This window comes from Phymastichus coffea, unplaced genomic scaffold (genome assembly GCF_024137745.1).
Source record: "Phymastichus coffea isolate CEN01 unplaced genomic scaffold, Cenicafe_Pcof_1.1 PCOF00071, whole genome shotgun sequence".
Taxonomy (NCBI): domain Eukaryota; kingdom Metazoa; phylum Arthropoda; class Insecta; order Hymenoptera; family Eulophidae; genus Phymastichus; species Phymastichus coffea.
In genome coordinates, this window is record NW_026706882.1 from 985,036 (window position 1) to 1,000,666 (window position 15,631).

The 15,631-nt window shown below is 31.4% G+C and overlaps 3 protein-coding genes across 7 annotated transcripts in view; 1 reads left to right on the plus strand and 2 right to left on the minus strand.

The window, feature by feature from the left end:
- Positions 1-15,631, plus strand: part of LOC131667878 (ammonium transporter Rh type B-B) — a 63,356-nt gene that overhangs the window by 12,103 nt on the left and 35,622 nt on the right. The gene's annotated exons all lie outside the window — the stretch shown is intronic.
- Positions 5,610-7,843, minus strand: LOC131667884 (uncharacterized). 2 transcript variants are annotated; one of them, XM_058941624.1, is made up of 6 exons: positions 7,820-7,843; positions 7,697-7,744; positions 6,726-6,843; positions 6,307-6,656; positions 5,979-6,245; positions 5,610-5,907 (listed from the first exon to the last, which is right to left on the minus strand). In XM_058941624.1, the coding sequence occupies exons 3-6, from the start codon at positions 6,757-6,759 to the stop codon at positions 5,719-5,721; spliced, it is 840 nt and encodes a 279-aa protein (XP_058797607.1). In that variant the 5' UTR covers positions 6,760-6,843; positions 7,697-7,744; positions 7,820-7,843; the 3' UTR covers positions 5,610-5,718. The 2 variants fall into 2 exon arrangements, with proteins under 2 accessions (XP_058797607.1, XP_058797608.1); XM_058941625.1 differs by lacking the exons at positions 7,697-7,744; positions 7,820-7,843 and having other exon boundaries at positions 6,726-7,615.
- Positions 13,213-14,479, minus strand: LOC131667885 (plasma kallikrein-like). Of its 3 annotated transcripts, none has more exons than XM_058941628.1 (4): positions 14,381-14,479; positions 13,822-14,171; positions 13,494-13,760; positions 13,213-13,424 (listed from the first exon to the last, which is right to left on the minus strand). In XM_058941628.1, the coding sequence occupies exons 2-4, from the start codon at positions 14,152-14,154 to the stop codon at positions 13,236-13,238; spliced, it is 789 nt and encodes a 262-aa protein (XP_058797611.1). In that variant the 5' UTR covers positions 14,155-14,171; positions 14,381-14,479; the 3' UTR covers positions 13,213-13,235. The 3 variants fall into 3 exon arrangements, with proteins under 3 accessions (XP_058797611.1, XP_058797609.1, XP_058797610.1); XM_058941626.1 differs by having other exon boundaries at positions 14,242-14,384; XM_058941627.1 differs by having other exon boundaries at positions 14,257-14,381.

Sequence of the window (15,631 nt, forward strand, 5' to 3'; positions counted from 1 at the left end):
TTATACTGACAAATTTTTCACTTAATGTGGATTTAAAGAAAGATAAAGAGAAGTTCAAAAATGATTTTAGTTCAATCTAACGTTCAGAAAATCGTGGAAAACTACTTTTTTTTTCTAAAAATAAGGTGTTACTGTTAAAAGGACTTTCTATGGCATCTAATTAAAATTTTAGAACTCAAATAAAAAAAAACGAAATCCTTTACCGAGTCTTACATGATGAAAAATATTCACAACAATAACTTTAGTCTATTGAGCCTGAATATACAAAAGTTCACAATAAGTTTAACGTCTATTTTTTTTTTGTGAAAATAGGTTGTGAAAAATATGTAACTAGATATATTTGACGTTGAATTTAATGAGCTTTCAGAATCTTATCAAATTTTTCGAAAATTCTACCTGTCAAATTTTATATAAAAATTTTATATAATATATATCTTTTTTCATAGCTGAACAGACAGAAGCGGAAGATAGGGACGCAAGAGTTGCAGGCACACCTACATACGTACACATATACACAAATCACACACACATACACATACACACACACAAACATACACATATACACACACAAAACACATACATTATCAATTACACAAACTGGACACGAGACACAATTGTAATATAAGAAAAGAAAACCAAATGTAACATATAAGTTGTAAATAAATAAACTATTTTTTTTTATAAAAAGACAGGGTTTAAAAAAAATTTTTTTCGACACTCCGTGCGCAAAGTGCGTCTTTCCCGCACGCTCGGCAGAAAACGTGCGTTGAAAATCGCACTTTCCACACGTCGTATCAAAAAATACGGTACGGCACATGTTCGGGAAAGAGTTTCTCGTCTCGTGTATCTTTCCACCCTCGCTTCGCTCGGGCGTAAATGCCACACGAGACAAGAATCTACTTTCCCGCACTTGTATCGTAATGTACTATTTCTTTATCTCAATTTTTCACATGGAAGTCTTTTAAATTTCTATGTTTGGAGTCAAAATATCGTGTCCTCGAGTCCTGAACTTTAAAGTGTATTGGTTCAAATTTTGAAAAAAGTTTTAAGCACACAAAATAGTGGCTGAAAAGTGAAGAAATCTTCAAAAACTTCTAGATATTATTATTCGGAAACGATGGACGTTCGAAAACATTTTACTTAAGAAAAAGTTCTCAGGATTAATCAAAGAACATGTCGAAATTTTTTCAGAATTTTTCGAAAATTTTTTTAAGTTTTCAAAATTGTCAAACTTTTTCTTCGGTAAAATTTTTTCCGAAAGTCCATCGTTTTCAAGCAAAATTCTTTAAATTTTTAACGTTTAATCTGAGGTTTTTTCTAGTTCACTTTCGGGACTTCGTAATTCCGAAGGGTATCTATTCAGCTATGATATTTATTGTGGCAAAAGTTCAAACATTTACTCAGCTGATAACAAAGTAAAATGATGTAAATGTGCCTTACAAAGTCGTGTGTGTCGTTTTGATGATGAACCAATAACTGCTTATTACTATTTGTTCAAAGAAAATTAATCAGTATCGTTTTTGTTAATTGTTTTGTGACCCTGATTTGTTGATTCATCTGCAATCAATTGTCTTGAGGTCTACTGGTACCGTGAGTAAAAAAGAATAAACATTTATAATGAATTGGACAAGAAAGCAGTAAGAGGTACAGTCTCTGGCAAACACGAAAAAATAAGTGGTTTAATTTTTTTCACTATAATGGATTCAAAGCCCATATCCCTACTTTCAACCGCAGCAGATGTTGAAACAATATCAACTGCCAAAAGATATTCTAAAGAATAGAAAAGTAAAAATTTACTTTTACCTAGAACATTTACACTCTACAATAAATACATAGGTGGTGTCGACCTACATTATGGACATTGTAGCAATTTGATGCCATGTATACAAGCCAAAAGATAGACTTGGCCAATATTCCTTCGTCTAATTCAATCATCGATAACCAATGTACTTGAAATGTATAATTTATTGAATAACGCCAAAAAAATTGAATCGAAAGATATAGTTTTAACGATTGCTGAAGCTTATCTCGTCAAAACCAGAAAACAACAAAATTTTTCATGAAATATCGAAGAACGCTCAAAAAAGAAATTGCAAGAATTTCCAAAAATGCTCAAAGAGAACTAACAAATTATGTAAGAATTGTGACACCTGTTTCCTTTAAAAAAATAAAAAACGTAAAACAAAAAACAAACATAAAAAAATGAGAAGAGGTTCTTCGTGTACATTTACCTCTATGAGGTGAGAACCGGATAATTTCAAAAACTTTTTGACGATTTTTACACATTTCAATCGTTATTTTGTGTACTTTTTTTCAAAATTTTAACCGGTATACTTTGAAGCTCAAGACTTGAGGACACGATAGTTTTACTCTAAACTTGAAAATTTAAATGATTTCAGTGAAAAATTAAAATGAATTAAATATTTTTTTTTAAACCTTGTTTTTTTTTTAAATCGTAATCATTGTAGGGATTATGGCGAGAATTTGAACAATGACGCTCATTTTGTTTAGCCTGCGGAAATTGGATATTAAAGATTATCCGCTATGAATTAATTGATATTTTAAGGTAATACAGGAAAGAAACATAATTTTCGTATACGATTCCGTTAAGGATTTGCCAGGTTTTTATCGCCATTAATCTGTGTGTATCTTTTTCGATTCAAAATAGTTCTATTCTGTTTAATATAGTGTAAAATTCACAAGCATTTATTTGCTGAACTGTATATTATATTGAGCTTTATGTTTTGAAACTATTTCTTGAACAGTATACTGTTATTTTTTCCAGTTAATGTTACGATTTTTCGATAGAAATATCTGTTGATACTATAAACATTCAATTTGTATTGATTCACAATCCTTTTAAAAACAAATTTTAAAAACAAATTAAATTTAAACTGATTTAAAATTTTAAAATAAAAAATAAAAAAATATAAAAAATACAATATAAAATAAAATATAAAATATAAAAAAATATCAAATATAAAATATAAAATAAAAAATATAAAAGAAATTGATTCAGAAATCTATGATTGAATTACACAATTTGAATAATAAATACACTTTAAAATGGAAGATTTTTTGCGTAGAAACTTGCGTAGGAACTTGCGTAGATAATCATAAAATTGATTTAAAACAATATCGATATTTACTTTTGGTTTTATAACGAAATGTCTAAATAGTGAAAACATAAAAATTATAACAGGATTCTTCTTTTATAATTAATACAGCATTGTAGAATTTATAATTATTATATAGTAGATTTTTTAAATAATTTTTTCCACGTTATAAGTCATAAAACATTATGTAGCTATTTTTAAAAGAAAAAGATTGGAAATATCACAATAAGATAATTTTAATGATAAAAATGTAGAAAGAGCTACGAAATTACCTTGCAAATCTTATATCTATAAATTCTCCGCGCTGATTGTAGCTACGAGTAAAGTAGTCGTAGTTTTGCTAACCTCTCTACAGCATGGCTAAGCATCGAAATTAGAAATAAACGCAGCTTAATTTCTGAGGAATTTCTTTGATTAAGTGATCTATGCCATGCTGGCTTTTCTCTCTACGAAATCTTAGAGTCTCAATTCTTGAGATTAAGTTTTTGCTGAGCAAGAAGTGTTGGATTTCATAAAGCGATGATAGCGTTTAAACATCAGTTTATACGCGCAGAGTGAAGAAAGGTTAAGGATTAGTTAATGTGTCATTAATAAGTTCCTCTTTGAGCTCCATATTCCAGGTCATGTGTATTGTGGTTCGGTAACTATATTACAGGAAAGACTTGCTTAAGGCATCAATCCTTTCGATACGGCTTGCAGAGAGCACACTATAACTTAATCTAAAAATCGAGAAAGTATAAAGGTTAGAAAAAATGCAACTAGAACTTTAGCTAAGAAAGCTTGAAAGCAAGAAATTGATAAAAATGCAGTATTGGTGAAATGGCAGCTGCTTTCGCTGTAACTCACATCATTAAATTGAAATCTTAATTCGTATAGGACTGAAGAAAAAAATACAAAGAAAACTAAATCAAAAAGATTTAAGACTTTCACCCTTATCCTTTCCCTATCAGAAGTCTGACTTTGATATGTTACAAAGCTATTAAACTTATATCCTTGCTAGTGTTGATTATTATAGTTATATTTCATACGATCTTTTAGAGACTCAGTTGGTTAACATTGGACGATTTTTCCAAAGGAAATTGACTCATTCACCTTTCTTTTCGATCTAAAGTATATCTTTTGTTACACCACGAAGCTTTCCGACTTATACCCTTGACTCCGTTGGTGATATATTTCATTTGATCGTCAGAAAATCTAACTAAGTAAAATTTAATTATTACCTGCAAAGCAAGCGAAAAGCAACAGTGCAACTCAAGTTTGATATATATTTTATTACTTTTGAACTATTTATACTGCCCTTTTGACTTACAGTAACTTATTACAATATTTTAGATTCATTGCATATCAAATTTACTTAAAATTTAAAACTCGTTAATTGTTACTTGCATGAAAAAATAATTTAACGCATTTTGAGTCACAAACTTAATAAAAATAAACTTCAAAGTTCAGTCAAATTTATTACACTAGTTTGATCTTTTAGAATAACCACACACCAATAAAAAGTCGTACTAAAGTCATACTGTAGGGAGAAAATAACACAGATCTAGAAAATTTAACTAAAGTCCGGAACCAGAGAACAATATTGTCTACCCGAAGTATTTTGACACGTTGATTATGAATCTAACCAATTCTAATAATAGAATTGCTCTATTACCCTAGGTTTTATAAATATCTTAACCTAAAAACACGATTTTCTACTATAGTCAAGCTTCTTCCACATTATAAATTATTGATTTGTTGTAAATTACATCAAACTATCTCAAAGTATTATCCTTATCCTTCAAAATCCTTTCCTTAGATTTGAAAAATATTTTTTTTTCGCTGAGTTATACACAAATTAAGTTCGTGAACTTTAATTACCTTAATATTCGATCCTATCCTTCCTATATTACACAAACCGACCAAATGTAAACAATAAAAAATCTAGAAAACAAACAACATGTACTTTAAGTATTTTGATGCGTTGAATCTAAATCCGATCGCAGAACTGATCCATAATCATCCTGAGTTACCAAGATATTATAACCTTCAAGTCCGAAAACTGTATTTTCGAAATATTCGGAGTTGTATTACGTTGTCTATTAATTTCTTTTCTAAAAACAATATGTTATTCGAAACTATCACCTGTTCATAGGTTATATTTAAATTCTCAGTCTTGACTTTTGTAATTCCAGATTCATATGAACAGGAGTTTTTTTATGGTGATTAAAAATCCTGCTAATTACAAAGTGTAATGATTAATAGCAAAAATTGTCTATGTTTGCTTTTGAAGTTAGGAACTTTCGTATACCTTATACGTTTAAAAAAATTGAGGTTAAATTTGGACTTAGAAATTCAAAAATTGAAAAAAAAAAAATATACTAGCTATTCAGAATAATGGTTCTAAAATTGGTTCCGAAGTATTTTTGTGATAAATACGAGTACACAAGGAAAATCATCATGAATCACGGAAAAAATAAAATATTTAGTTGATCATCAAAAATTGTCATAAGTTGTGTCTTCAAGTAGTTACCTTTTTATTCAATTCAAATTGCCTGAACTTTATTTTGTAAAATAAAGTTCTACTAGATATAAATAAAAAAAACTTAAATAGTACATCTTATTAATCTTCGGTCAATGTTGTAACATTTTCAATGAACTCTCTATAGTAATCGACACTCAAATGAACGGTTACTTTATATTTCTTTAAAAACTCGGGAGGAAAGTTACCCCATTTTATAGTCGGACATATACCCCGTGTGACTCCTAAAAGGATATTGTCCTTGTCCAAAAGCGGTCCACCACTATCACCCTAGAATGTAGATGTTTCTGATAAAAATCATTATTTGTTTGCAATACAAAATAATATTTGTTCTTACTTACACAACTTGAGAGTATATATGGATCAGCTGATGTTGTCAGATAATTTTCACTTACTTTAATTTTTCTATTAGCCACCAATTTTAATAGATGCTCGGACTCGTAGGGTCTTAATATCGTTACTTTCCCTTGTAGTAAATGCATTGTAGATGAATTATCATATATGCCTACCCAGCCAACTATCATTGCCTTTGTTCCGTAGAGTTGTTTGTTATTTAAATTCGTGAGGTGGGCAGGTGTTATACCATCGTGACGTACCGGTAATGATAACTAGAAAATATATTCATCAAAGCTTATATTCCACTATATCATATCTACCAAAACTTTTTACCTTAACAATTGCCACATCATTTATTGGAAACTCGATAGTTTTTTCATTCGCTCGAGCCCAGGAGTCGTATATACACCACGAATCGATTGCATAACTGAAATAGGACGTTGTCCAGTCCTTCCCGGCAAAGATCGCCTCGATTTCATTTTGTATTCTATGTTGAAAACAGTGTGCAACTGTTATAATATGTTTCTGCGTAATAAGTGATCCGGTACAAAAATATTCACTGTTTAACCGTTCTTTCGAACTTTTTTGTTTAAATAATACAATAAAAGGGAATTCATGAGGATTCGCTGGAAAAATATGTTCACCTACTAGTGGATCAGCTTTTACACAAAGGAATATTTGAGCTGAAATCAGAATGATTAAATTAATCAAAATATACATTTAATAAATGTAGATGAATAATAGTTTAGTACCAATCAAGAAAATATATGCTAAAAACAGAATCATGGTGAAAGTTTACGAATAATCAATCACCTATTTGTGAGTCACGATAAAATTGTAGAAGTATTATGAAAAGTCAGGTCAGCGTAACTGTAAAAGATGTCGATTTGTTTTTGCAACATTATCAACTGCACGAGGAAAATCGTTTTCGCATTATCAAACTAGATGAAAGTAAAACATGGTTGATCGTAAAGTCAGCCTTGATGCGCTAACAAGTTACGACATAATAATAAAATCATCATTTCTTTTACCGTGACATTCATTTTCGCATATGCGTCTTGCATTAAAGTATAGTTTATGATCAGGTGATATTTCTTTTCTAAAAGAGATTTTTAATATATAATTGATCAATTATATGAAATCCTTTCGCGAGTTGAAATGAGCTACAGGCTATTTGTGATCCTTTGATATTTTTCACATTCTTCATTACGTCTCTGTAATGATTAGTATTTGCATAAATTGCAATAAATTTTTTTATTTTAAAAAAGGTCTGTATAAGGTTCTATGATTTTTAATGCGACAAAATCCTAAAATAACAATTTATTTTATTTGAAATCTATTTCCTGATTATCTATACATAATAATCTTTAGCACAAACACTATTCTTTATTTAAATAATTAATGCATTTTTTCAATAGTTATTTAACGTGTAATCTAATTAAGAATTTTTTATACAACTTTTTGCTATGACGTGGCAATTCTATATCTTTGCTGTCCACACTATATTGCAATGTTTATAATAAATTGTTTATAATAAATTATGTAATAGTTTATATTTGTTTGAAAAATTCAGATAAAAATAGTTAAAGTATCAAATATAAGATAAATTCTTATTCTACAGTTACACGTTAAGCATATACTAGTATTTTAATATCGTAAAAACGTAATAAATTAAGATAATAAATAGATAATTAAAGCATTTTCATAGTTAATATACCTATACCTAATTGGTTATGACGTCACGTTTCTTATGAGTAATAGATATGATTTGCTGCAAATAACATGTACAGATATACTAATTTATTTGCACATAATTTTTTATTACTTTAATATGAAATAATCATACGTAGGATGAATTGCTGCATGCAAGCACTTTAGACATACTACATGACTTATACATTATTATATAAAAATATTTCTACAAAAATAGGAAAACTGTTGAATTTCATTTTACATCTGAATCGTGACGAGGAATATACAACAAGTATTACGTTCTTGAAAACTGTAATATTGTTATCTTTCTACGAGTTTCCAGTTAAGTTGCATTTTTGCGATTTCTGCATCGAAATTGATAATCGTACACCCACCGGCAATGTCTTCTGTAGCAACGTTTTGAAGTTCACTACGAAAATTAAAATAATCATATGTTCTAAATTTACTGATAGTTCCAGTCTACATATTTTTTTCATTCGTAGTGAAACACTATATAAAATAAATTAAAATAATAATTGATAATTATTTATTTTATAAAATAAAATTAAACTAAATCCAATAATTTATTTGTTTTATTGATCATTATACAATGCAAACCGAATATTTTAATTATAATAATTAATATGAATACAAATTATTGACTAAATTTCTATGGCTTCAATTTAATTATTATTAATTAAATATTTTTATTATCTTTAATTTGCAATGTATTTTTTCTCTATCCTCTGGTATTCTTGCCACCGATCAAACTTCACTGAGATGCGAAAGCAATCTTGAAACCAAAGAGTGCAGGTATACTAGGAGGTTCAGTCCTTTCTCCAAGTGTCATTCTACATTAAGCCATTTCATTATGTCTAACTTTTTTGAGATAACATACCATCAAAAAGTTGGTTTTCTGATGCATTATTTGCTATGATTGACTATTTTGCAATAATCAATATCTGTAATATCTGTAATTTCACAGTATTCAACTTCCTGAGTTGCATCACCTAATAAACACCACACTAATTACTTCTGCAGCCTAGATACAAAATGTGGTTCAGTTCCAATATAATGTTTTGATAGATAAGTTAAAACCATACCTTGCTTTTCATTTCAAAAACTGTGTAGCATACAAAAACAACCTACCATGAAGACAGAATTAAGTAAAGATCCAAAGCTCCTTTGACCATACCAAGATTCAACATTGTATAGCCTAATACTGTTTGAAGATCTATACAAACCTCATACTACTTGCAAAAAATAGATCCATCCTAAAAAAAACTGTAGTTTTTACAGATTTTTAGTGTTCCATCAAATATTCTACCTATGATACGGAACGTTCAATTGTCCTGTTATGCAGCGCTGATATAATGCTTAGACTTTTAGTGCCCAATTTTTAGTATTGTGTATGAAATTCTAAAATATAAAATTTGAATAAGCAAGCATTTGTAGAAAATATTGTTTAAATATTGTATCAATACCAGAAGTGATAGTAACTTATATTTAAATAAGCTATGATTTTATCACCTTTCGGTTTTGATACTTTAAGATGGAAGCTATATTAAAAATAATTATTTTTATTTCAATACTTTTAACTACTTAAATCAACTTACAATACTGATACCTATATACTACCAAATTTAACTTGTTCAGTTTCTTCTGGAAATTCTATTTTTTCTAAACGTAAGTAAAAAAAAGTACTTCATTAGCTTCTTCCAAAATCAGTTAATGATTGTATGTAATTTAGTCTAAAGATCCATCAAATAGCACTAGGAAAAAATTTTTTAAGTTGCTTATTGCACAATATTACTTTAGCAAGATATGATAGCTCTACTTTATAACATTTTTATTACACTGATCTTGCAATAACAAATTTATGCTTATTAGTTTTTAGAGCAGTACTAGTTTATATTCTATCATACTTTGGATGTGACCACCCATTCCATATATTCAAATTATGGAATATCACTGTCTCTGGATAAAATACAAACATTTTAGTTATATTCTTTTGTTATAAATAAATCAATAACGATTTTTAGTTGCCTTTATTTAATTAAATCGATATTTGGAGCAAAATGACAGTTCCATCAGGTTTATTATAAATGATATTATGATAACAGAAAAATAATCAAAGAGTATTTGTCTGTCGAATTAAGATACGGATATTGGCTGGAAAGTGAAAATTATACTGAAAGTAATCATTGGATTTAATTTCATATTAATTTATTGAAAGCTGTAAGCGAAAGGATGTTAAATAAATTCAAAAGAAGGGAAATATCTATCAGAGGTAAATATTTTAAATAAAAATATTTTAATATGATAAGATCCTAGTTATTCCTTTAAAGTTCAACGAGTAGTTACGCTTGCAAAACATCTTGTGAATCTTATCATTACCAATACAATGTTGCGGAACTTAGAAATGTTTTCCAACAAAATTGTTCATATGTAAGTTATAGTTTATAAAATAATAAGAAACTAATTGAAACTAAAACAATTTTTTCAATTAACTTTGAAGAGTTGAAGATGGAGAAGATTATTTGAACTTCTAATCTGTTTGTCAAGTTTCATACCAAGTTTTAAGTTTTTATCCTTGAGTTTATTTTAATGTTGATTTGAATTTAGTATTGTTATAATAAATGGAATTAAACCTACAGAAGAAAATTTGACTAGATTGCGAACTTTACTAGAAAATAGATGGACTGTCGATGCAATTGCTTTACAACTACATTGCAATGTTAACACAGTAAAAAAACGGAGCGATCGTTTTAATGATGATGATACAGATCCCACTGTAGCATATATTTACTATTATATGTCCTACTCTATCATATGTTTACTATTATTAAGTAATTACTGTTATGTTTATTATTCTTAATTAATTACTAATTATAATAAATTTGAAAATGTAGTACCTGATAAATTACTAATTTTATCGTTCTTGTATTTTATTGAATAGTTGAAAATAAATGTTACTCTGTAATATTGAATTTTTTAAATTTATTACTTGATATAATGTCGATTTTATGATAATTATGTAGTAAATTATTATTCTCCTCAAGTTATAACTATATTTTATTATAATTATACTTACTTAATTATTCGTGATTGATAATAATCAAAAATTAATGTTTTTAAAGTTTTAATATTCAACACTCGCTCTAGTATTTGACCACGGATGAAAAAAATATGTAGACTAGAATCTATATAGGAAAATTTGGGTTATATATTTATTTTAATTGTTACGGATCAAGTTCGCGCAACTACGAGCGGGAAATTTTCAAACGCGCATGTGTCCAGCAGATGTTTGGAAAGGTTTAGGCAGAGATCTTTGTTTCTTTTTTGTCGTCGAGCGCACACCGCTAGTCTCCATTAAATTGGCCCGCGCGGCCTGTAGAGCGAAACCCTCATTAAATATCAACGCCTATTTATTTTAGTGTTCTTGCATTGTTACACGTCGTCGCTCGTCCGGCTTCATGGACGCACGTTTAGCGAAGGGGGGTCTATTGACACGTTTTCTTGGACTGGCTTGAAATGTTCGAAAGTCTGCTCGTCGTTGACAATCGTTGGAATAATTACGGCATATGCGACGAAGCTGTAGTTTTGGGTGTGTGAGTTGAGTGTAGCTCAACGTCTGCAGCGCGAGATGCGAATGGCATTTGTGTCCAAGAAGTATGAAGCCGAGAAAAAATGGCAAGCGGTTTCGAGGGGAGGCACATGCTCCCGTGGGATCTGGGAATCAGAGCTGCAATTATTTGTATTAGCATGTGTGAAGGACTGTTAATCTCCGCTTTGCCGTTGCTCGTCGCGATCAGCAAGGTTACTGTTTAGTTCGTAACCTAGGCGGTAAGCCCAACGACCCGGACATCGACCTCTGAACCCAGGCAAAGGGGATGTACAGCTCGGGCCCTGCAAGCGGGCGGGTCCGAGGCTGTATCGACAGTCTACGAGCAAGGCAGGAGGGGAGAGAGAGAGAAAGAGCGCGCTAGCGCTATTTATCTTTTAGGACCTCTACGGGTCACGCCCTTGGTTGGCGACGTCACCAAAAAGAGAAGGGAGGAAAATTTGCTTTTCAGAAAGAGAAAATTTGACGGCACTCTGACCTCAGGTCTCGCACGGGCAGGTTGTTCGTTTCCTTTGGTTAGATTGTAACGTGCGTGCGATTTGCGTTTACTGTAACCACGGTCGTATGCGTATGTTTATTGTGTATCGCTTCATTTATATTACTGTATTTTGTTACTTGATCTAATCTTATTTGCGAGTTGTTAATAAACGTGTCATCTGTAATATCAATTTAAATACGCACATTTATTCCTGCTCACCAACCCCAACATTAATTATCGTAGTGAACTTCAAAATGTTTCTACAGAATATATTGGCAGTGGGTGTACAAACATTGAATTTGTATTGAGTTACAATATCTTAAGAAAAATCAGTCCAATGTCATGATTTGCACATACACTTTGATAATTAATTCCCGTAAGAATTTGGTTTTTACCCCATATAAACCACCATTGTTTCCCTAAATAGTAATATGATTTCTATCGAAAATCCTAGCTTGAACTTATAGAACCTGTAGAACAACCATGTCCCATTGAAAAGCCATACTATACTGAGAAAAACTAAGTTACAAGAATCTAACTAATATACGATAGAACAATTATTTGCAACAATACTTTCGTATAATTTCGGTGGAGACTATTAGTAAAGACGCAAATTATAGATATTTTAAAATTATAGCATGATACTAAGTATAAGGTACCATAAACATATATTGAAGTTTTTAAATAGTAAGTCTATCTTTTTTGCAGAAATGTTAAAGGAATGCTGTAAATGCGAATATACTGATATCGTGATGCGTTTTGACAAATCCATAAGGACAATTATTATGAACCCCGAAGAAATAATAGTAAATTACAACCTGAACCTAAGGTCGCAAAATTATTCGCAAATCCGAGGCTTCGCCTCGAGTGCCAATTTATGAGCGTTATGGGCATATACTATTTTTTTGTTTGGTGAAATCGAAATTAATATGTTATCATCGAAGCTACGGTCGGGGAAATGCTACTTTCAGGCTCTGCTATATGAAAAAATTGTATATGGACCAAGGTCGGAAAATTAGTAAGCTCATAGAACGTATTTGACAACCACGACGTCGTCTCGATTATTAATTTTCACGTGCTATAGTCTGACCAATACTTTCTCGGTCTAGGTACGTAATTTACTATTTCTTGTCAACGAGCGGAAAATGCAAATTTCCGTCCCTTGGCAAGGCGAGAATTCTTACTTTCCGCCCACCCAGATATAAAAAATGTGATATACATTCCAGGAAATAAACCGTTAATCCTATAGTTTGTGATTTCCACAAGCTATGGCTTAGGAGATGTTTTGTATCCCCTATTTCCATAATGTACTATAAAATACGTGCAATGTACTACAGCTGATCGTGAATAGTCAATCCCTTTGTAAGAATTGCTGTCAAATTAATCTTCACCTAATTACTTTTTTATTTAATATTTTTTAAATTAAAGTTCTACGATATTGATACGAAAAACTAAAACGGTATTTTATTACTCTCCAAACAATATTATCGCATTTTCAATGAATTCTCTATAATAATAGACATTCAAATGAAGATTAATAATATATTGCCTATAAAACTCGAGAGAGAAGTTACCCCATCCCACACTTGGACATATACCCAGTGTAATTCCTAAAAGCACATTGTCTTTGTCCACAAGAGGTGCACCGCTATCACCCTAAAATATAAGTGATTCTATTGAAAGTTATCATTTGTCTGAAGTAAAATAAAATTTGTTGTCACTTACACAACTTGAGAGTATATATGGATCAGCAGACGAAGCTAGATAATTTTTCGTTATTTCATGATGTTCATTTGTCATCAATCTTAATCGATGTTCGTACTCGCAGTTAGTTAAAATTGTCACTTGTCCTTTGACTAACATAATATTGCCTGAATTTACACTTGAGATATTCCAGCCAAACATGAATGCATTCGTTCGATGGAGTTGTTGTTCATTCCACATCGTGATGTTGATTGGGGTTATAACTTCGCGATTTACCGGCGATGACAGCTGAAAATCACATTTTTCAACGTTTATATTCCATTAGAACTTAGTTCTCAAAACCGTTTACCTTAATAATCATGACATCGTTAGATAAAAACTCTATAGTTTTTCCAGTTGCTCGAGCCCAGGCATTGTATGTTACCCATGAATCTATTTCATAAATGAAATTGGGCGTTGTCCAATTTTCCTCAGCAACGATCACGTCGATTTCATGTATTTGTATAAAACGAAAACAATGTGCAGCTGTTATAATGTGTTTCTGCGTAATAAGTGCTCCAGTACAAATATGCTCCCTGTTCAACTGTTCCTCCGGAAATTTCCGTCTAATTGATGCAATAAAAGGAAATTCACGAGGATCCGCTGGAAAAACATGATCACCCACTAGTGGATTAGCTTTCATAAAAACGAATAGTTGAGCTAAAATCAGAATAATTTAACAAGTTTAAAATTTTTGTATAATTAATGTAGATGAGTAAGGGTCTAGTACCAATCAAGAAAATACCCGCTGAAAATCGAATCATGACGACCGTTACCGAATATTAAATCATTTATTTCGGAATCTTCGTTAAAATGTAATAATATTACCAAACTCCATATCAGCATAACTATGAAAAATGTTGATTTACCTTTGCGACGTTATCAACAGCACAAGGAAAATCATTTTCACAATATTAAGCAGAATGATAGTTAAGTTTTATGGATCATAAAGTCACCGTTGATGCAGCTACAAAAGTTATGACATAATAACGAAACTATCATTTCTTTTACTGCAATATTTATTTTCGCATAAGCGCCTTTTTTATTATAGTATAGTTTATGTTCATATGAAGTTTCATTCCAAACAGAGTTTTTAATAGATTGATCAACAAACTGGAATCATTTTGCAAGTTGAGATAAATAACAGGCTACTTATCATTCTCTGACGTTGTCATATTTTCCATCATATCCATAGAGTACTTGGTATTTGCATGACCATCGATTTAGAAATAATTTCAGTCACACAATTCCTACGGTAATTTGGTCATCACCATAATCATAACCTACTATCGTAAATTTTTCAAGGTCGCTGATTATGAAAATGAAGTCAGATTTTATAAATTTAAAATGGTGGATCCAATATGACCCCAGAAAATGTTGACTATTAAATGTGCACTAAAAATTCTTTTTACAATGTTTTTCGGGTTAGATGATTCCATTTCCATTGACGTACTTGAAACTCATTATGAAACACCTTCTTCCTTTGATACATGGGCTTAGGACAGTCTATGGCAAAGTTTTTTTTTATTTTTTAATTTTTCTTTTTTTTTTCTTTCATTTTTTGTATTTTTGCTTTTTTTGATTGCAAGTATGAGTTGCGACGGAGGAGAGGGAGGGGAAAAATAAGTAGTAGACAATTTCCCGGTCTTGACTGCCGCCAGCGGCGCAGTTAGCTGATAATGTGCAGTTTTTATTTGTTTGGGCGCCAGCTACCGTGTCCTCGCGTTAGGAGGGCAGGTAGCACTGCAACATCTCGGCATGTCGGCGGGCTGGTGGTGGTCCTGCTGGTCTCTGTAATTGTCGGGTGGTTTCGACCGCCGTCTCCTTCCTCGTAGTCGTCGTCGTCGACCTCGCGCGCGATCACCTGCGTGAGACGAAGGAGAAAAAAAGGGAGCGCGAAGTCCTAGACAGAAATCGTTTGGGCCCGGAAAAAGGGAAACACATCGAACGAAAGAGAAAAGGGACAACGGGTGGTTTTTAGCCACCCACGGCTGCAGCTCGTTCGGCTAGTCAGGTGTTGTCCGGGGCACGATGGCTCTTGGCTCAGAAGCGGGTATATCGGCGTCGCAGGGGCGCCTCGGCTGACGGATCAGTAGTCGGGAGAGAAGGTTCCCTCCGGT